The 6,159-nt window shown below is 38.4% G+C and overlaps 1 protein-coding gene across 2 annotated transcripts in view; it reads left to right on the forward strand.

Moving 5' to 3' along the window:
• SPINK13 (serine peptidase inhibitor, Kazal type 13 (putative)) overlaps window positions 1–1,732 on the forward strand; it is a 7,013-nt gene extending 5,281 nt beyond the window's left edge. For both annotated transcript variants that reach the window (XM_023537315.1, XM_023537316.1), the window contains exon 5: window positions 1,506–1,732. In XM_023537315.1, coding sequence (XP_023393083.1) covers window positions 1,506–1,551 — 46 coding nt within the window. In that variant the 3' untranslated portion in view covers window positions 1,552–1,732. The remainder of the gene's footprint in view (window positions 1–1,505) is intronic.
• Window positions 1,733–6,159: the final 4,427 nt, after the last annotated feature.

Here is a 6,159-nt window from a genome sequence, read left to right on the forward strand (position 1 = left end):
GTCGTGTTCCCGTCCCATGAGGGTTATTGCTGAGCACCAAAGGAAAGAGGGTGAGAAGCTTGTCCAACAAAGAAAAGATTTGCTCATCTTCAGAGCAAGTACTGGACTCAGAGGATGATTGAAATGTTCTTGAAAGGAAAAGAATGAGAACTGAAAACGGTGAATTAACCAAGTTTCTACCACTGGTTTCAAGGAAAGGTGAATGAGTGATGGAGGGAGGGGAGTCATTCCGCCCTGTCTGCTTTTTGTAGTGTTGTGAAGAAAAATCCAGGCAAACTGGACTCCCAGTCCTGAGAGATACCCACCATTTACGAACAGTGTAAATCCTTTGAAAAAAGAAAACGAAAGAGTTTAGATCTTGGCCAGAATGGATACAGAATCACAGCCCCTATCTTTAGAGGTCCCCGAAACAGATCCCAGACCCTTCAGAAGTGTGCAGTCTTATTTGGCAAAAAGAACATATGTGTAGAAGAATTCATGATAATAGAGAACAGCAGTGGTTTTGTGGAACCAAAATGGTATTTTAGTAAGTTTTGGATTGGTTGACAGTATTTCAAAAATCAGAAAATATTTTTCTGATTTCCAACTTATTTTGAAAAAGCAAACATTGTACTAATAGGAAGCTAGAATTTTTGCATGTAAGAAATAAGCAATGGTGGTTCATAGTAGCCGCCCATCCAGATGGAGTGCAGGCATTCCAGGTAGCTAGAGACTCACCTCTCTATTGTGGTGAAGGTGGCCCACTTCACTCATTTATATCAGCAACTTGGCTCCTACCAGCAATTATGTTTACAGCCCTGATCCAAGTGAGTAGTTCTACATCAAAGGTATGCTTGATATAGAGGTTAAGGTAGGGAGTCTCTTGAAGGAAGAGAAGGTTAAAGACTTCTTAAAGAAAACAAAATGCAAAAGAAAATAGAATAGGCAATTTATACAGGGTTCACTGCTTGGAAAAATATTTGGAATTGAGAAGATGTGCAGTGTCTTTGGAGGAAATAATAAAGAAAGAAATTGTGTTGAAATGAATGTTCTATATCCAGAAAACAGTAATATATCAGGGTGGAAAGATAGGCAAAGGCTAGTCTTCTGGGAAACAAATACCAGAGTAAGGAGAATAGAATAGTCTATAGGCATGTAAACCTAGTAAAAAGTTTATTATAGTGTGAAATATGTGAATTACTATGCATCTCATTATTGCTATGGCTGTCTTTTCTTGGTAGAAAAATCGGGCATAGCTATGTTCGATGGAAAGGTATCAAAATGGGAATAGGTTAAGAAACAAAAGATCCTCTGTTGAAACACTTCACAGGACACTTTTTGAATAATCAAGACATCGAGGAGAAATGTGCAGGCTATGGTAGTGACAAACAGGAATGGAAAAGAGATGGGTATAAAGGGAATTGTGAAAGCAGATCCCCTCATTAGGATGTCATTTGGAAGATACGGGAATGTGAAACAATGCCCACTTTCCTTGTGATACTAGCCTTTTATTCTCTTCTCTTTAGGGAACTTAATAATGTTGAATTTCATAAATATGGAAAATGTGATTAATGGATAACAGAGTACTATACTCGCTTATTCTTTTCACTAAATGCTGAAAATCATTTCTTCTGGAATTTGAGGGTGTGTAATAACACACTTCTACGCTGCGCCCAAATTTGGACCAAATCGGAAACAAAGGAATTAAACTAATGGAGGATCAAATATCGCATTTATTACAAATAAACATAATAAAAGAAATGGTAGATATTCATCTCTGTGTGCTTGCTGATTGTTTAAAGTCAGCTTTCATTTTGCTTATGTCCAAGGTCTATTATTAAGTAGACTTACTTGACATGCCCTTGAATTAAATTTACTGCAAATTTCAGGTTCCTCTGCAAGGTCAGACTCTGCCCCTACTAATCTCACTTAAAGACATGAGCAAAAGAGAAAATACTCATGAATATGAGGCTTTGTACCTTATATTCATGAATGAATGAAGCCCGTCTTCATTAGGTGAGAAAAATGTCCACCTGCTAATAGAAGGGGGGGCGTTTTGGGGAGGCAGGTATGTTTTGGAGAGAGCAAGAGTGAATCCATATCATTTAACCCCCTCATTCCAGCATACCTAATTCTCACTCCATCCCACGGTTACTATTACATCAGTTAACAAATTCTGTTTTATATTTTTTGCTTAATCTGGTTTATAAACTGTCACTTCTGACAGAAATATCTTGACTAATACAAGGAGATGACGTCATTACTACATTGGAGGCGGGGGAAAATGAAAGGTGAAAAAAGTGGCCTTTGGTTGTGTGCTCTGTGTCATTACCTGTTATTGCCACTAGATGTCAGCCTCTTCTAGCTTAGTCTGACTAGTTCCTTATATAACCGGACGTGTCCAGAAGAGGGCGCACAGCTCTGCTTTCTCAATCACCTTTCCAGCTAATAACACACAGAACACCTTTGCTGGCAACAAGGACGCACCTTACAACTTCCTTCTTCCTTGGTTTTGCACAAGTTTTTGTACATAGATAGGCCTAAGCATACCGTATTTTAATGAGCCTGGGCATCTGTGTTCTGTATTAATTCTCCAGGCAATTGGGGAAAGCACATCTACATTTGACAGTCATTTCTAGACTGAGTCCCCCTATTTTTGCATATCCTCAACAGCTGGCCAAATGGAAAGAGCAGGTAATGAAGTCACTGAAGAAGTGACATCGGGAAGGTAACCTCTCTGGGCTAACTTTGTCTCTCTGAGAATTTTAACTTTGATAATAAAAGTTATATAACTTTTATATAATTAGCATTTTATTATATAATTAGCATCACTGTGTATACTGCTTCGTCTTTGTCACCCTACAAACATGAATAAAACGAAGTTAGTTAAACCCAAAATGCACTGACTGAAAGCCTAATTCAGGTAGTCATAGGTTCATCGAGTTGGAGTGAGGGCTGAGATCATCTGAACAGTCTGACTTCCACAATATTTCTAATGGACTAGCATATATCAGGGTTTCCCACTGATGGTTTTATTGTTGCTATGGTGGAGCAAAAACATTGCCATGGAGGTCCAATTAGAAGGGAGTACTGCTTACCTGGAATCCAAACCTACACTCATGATGCTTTCAACCATCAGAGCCTTTTCTAACAAAACGGTTTGCTCTCTTTCCCAGTTAACAGTAGAAGATGAATCTTCTGTCTTCTATGCAACACACACTCAAGTCTCTTTTCTCCAGGAAAAACAAACGCAAACAAAACTCTGGTACTTCAGTCATTTCTCAAGCCTTGTTTTTTATTATTTCTTTCTGGTCTGGACATGCTACGTTTAGATAGTACTCATCGTAAACTATGCAGGCATTACCTTGATTAAAGAGCCTGTCGATCAGCTGAATGAATCTTCTTTTTGTAGATTATGTTTGGACACCGCTGGGAGGGGTGGATTCCTTGCGCTGTCACAGTGGCGGTAGCTACTGAGAAGTAGGTGGAGGTTCTCTGTCAGCAATCGGGATACATTTACCTTGTAGCCTTTGCCACTGAAGAGAAGGCTGCAAAAGAGCCCTTGCTCACTCAGACGACAGCGATTTCAACTTAAAGATGATTTCGAGTTATTTGGAAAAAATGTGGAAGAGAATGTTAAACAAGTCACAGTTTCCTCCTCTTATTGAAATTAAATTCAATCGAAAATGGTTGAATTATTTTAAGTTCCAGTGAGATAAGCTTTCTTTCTTTTTAAATTCACTGTGTAAAACAGATTTTTTTTTTTCTCCCAAATGCTGGCCGAATCCTGTGTTACTCTACTTTTTGACATAATATGGAATCTTAGGACTCTCGTTTATTCAGTAATTATTTATTCTGTAGTTCCTACTCTGTGCAATGCACAGTGCTTGGTGTTGGTATAAGCAAGCAAACAAGACAGACAAGTCTTGTGGAGCCCGAATTTTAGTGATGGCAGATGAATAATATACACATAGAGGAACAGGCAATGGCAGGTAGTAATGAATGCTGTGATGATAGTGAATAAAACAAGGTCATATAACAAGTGAGACACATAATCAAAGTTTAATAGCTAGACACTAAATGAATGTTTGAGGCCATGAACTCCTAAACACAGACTCTACTTGAAATCGCCATAAGAAAAGCTCGTGATAGAAAATAATAAGAAGAGACAAACGTGGAGAAAAGGCAATTAAAAAAATAAGTGCAAGAATTTTTTAATCCAATCTCACATAGAATTCAGTACAAAACATTTAACCTAATCAATCACAAGACACAGGCTAGAGCCTGTCTGATTTACAAGTTGAATGTTTTATAATGACAAGACATTTTAGAGAATACTGGAATCGGAGAAACAATCTAGACTGGCTCCTTCTCATCATTCAAACGTCTATTCAAATAGCACCTCCTCTGAGAATCCTTCTCTGATCACCCAATCAAATTTGGCCCCCATTTCCATATTATTCTCTAGCCCAATATCATGATATATTTTTCTTTTAAATACTCATCAGCATATGAAATCATTTTATTATAGTCTATGGTCATTTTTTTTTAATCTACAAGAAAATAAGTTCCAAGAAGTAGAGTCCTTAGCTCTCTTGTTCATCTCGGAACCTCTAGTGAGGACAATACTGCATGAAACAGAGAAGGGAAACGAAGTTGACTTTTACTTGTGTTTCACTGTTATGAAGTAATGTTATGTTAATGCGTCAGGATAGGGAGGACTTACAGGATTACAGACTCTACGGAAATATCAAAGAAGCTGATCTATATCGTCTGGAGAAAAAGGACTTTTCCAGGCACTCTAGAGCTGCCTTTGTATGTCTGAAGGGATTCACTTAGAAAGATAGAGCAGATTCATTCTATCGGGCTCCGTTGTAGAGAACTAGAATGTATGGAAGCTGCAGAGAGAAGGAGTTCTCTTCAATATGGTAAAAACTTCTGAGCAGTCCAAGCAGACTGAAAAATTCACTGATCTTTCTTGGTAACGACTCTGTATATTAGACACTATAACTTTATGGGAAATTGGAGTATATCCTTCTTTCTTAATGTCCGAGAAAGCACTAGCATCATTTTAGATGTTATTAAATATTCTGTAAAATAATAAGTAAACTGTGACAAATTAAGTTGGAGTAAAATTGAGTTAAACTAAGTGAAAAGTTTTCTGTATTGCAAAAAACTTATAGAGCCTTTAATAAAATAAAGTGCATTGTGAATCCCTCCAAATGAAATAGAGATCCACGGTTTCTCAAATCTGATTGACCAAGGAATTCTTTTGTCAAGAAATACTAAACATTTCATGGGATAAAAGGGTCTTGATGATCGATGGTTTGTGATTCTCTACATGTAAGAAGGACATTGATTTGTGATTCTCCACGTGTGAGAAGGAATTGGGGGAAGGTGCAGAGGGCAGAATGTCATAGATGGAATTGCGTCTCCCCAAAATTCATTCGTAGAAGCCCTAACCCCTAGCATGACTATTTGGAGACAGTGCTTTTACAGAGGTAATCGAGGTTAAACGAGGTCATCAAAATGTGGCCCTAAGCTAATAGGACTTTCATCCCTATCAGAAGAGGAAGAGACACCAAGGATCATGCACACAAGGACTATGTGAGGACACAGTGAAAAGATGGCTATCTACAAGCCAAAGAGAGAAGCCTCAAGAGAAACCATCCAGCCCACGCCTTGATCTTGAACTTTCACCTTCCAGAACTGTGAGAAAATTAATTTCTGTTGTTTAAATCACCATTCTTTGGTATTATGGTAGCCCTGGAAGGCTAATATAGTCTCTAATATTGGCTAACTCGGGGGTTACAGATATTCCTTCAGCACCGAACATAGGAGACATGATTTTACTGATAGGAGCTGGGAGGTGTGTGTGTGTGTGTGTAATCTAGATCTATATAGTGTGAAGTTGCTCCACCTAGGAGCAACATAAACCAAAAGGAAACAAGAGTTGTTATTGTTTCTACGCATTATCTTCGTCCATGACTGGAACTCTGTAGCCTCAGTGATTCAAAGAAAATTCTACAGAACCAAAACATAGGATCCTTGCATGTGCTAACTCCCGGTTCCCATGAGAGGCAGGGAACAAGGTCCTTCCAGACACAAGATCCAAATGCAAAAATCCTCTTGGTCATTGTACCTCAGTGCACACAGAAGCATGAACATGGAAAAGGAAGG

This window comes from Pteropus vampyrus, unplaced genomic scaffold, assembly GCF_000151845.1.
Source record: "Pteropus vampyrus isolate Shadow unplaced genomic scaffold, Pvam_2.0 Scaffold185, whole genome shotgun sequence".
NCBI lineage: Eukaryota > Metazoa > Chordata > Mammalia > Chiroptera > Pteropodidae > Pteropus > Pteropus vampyrus.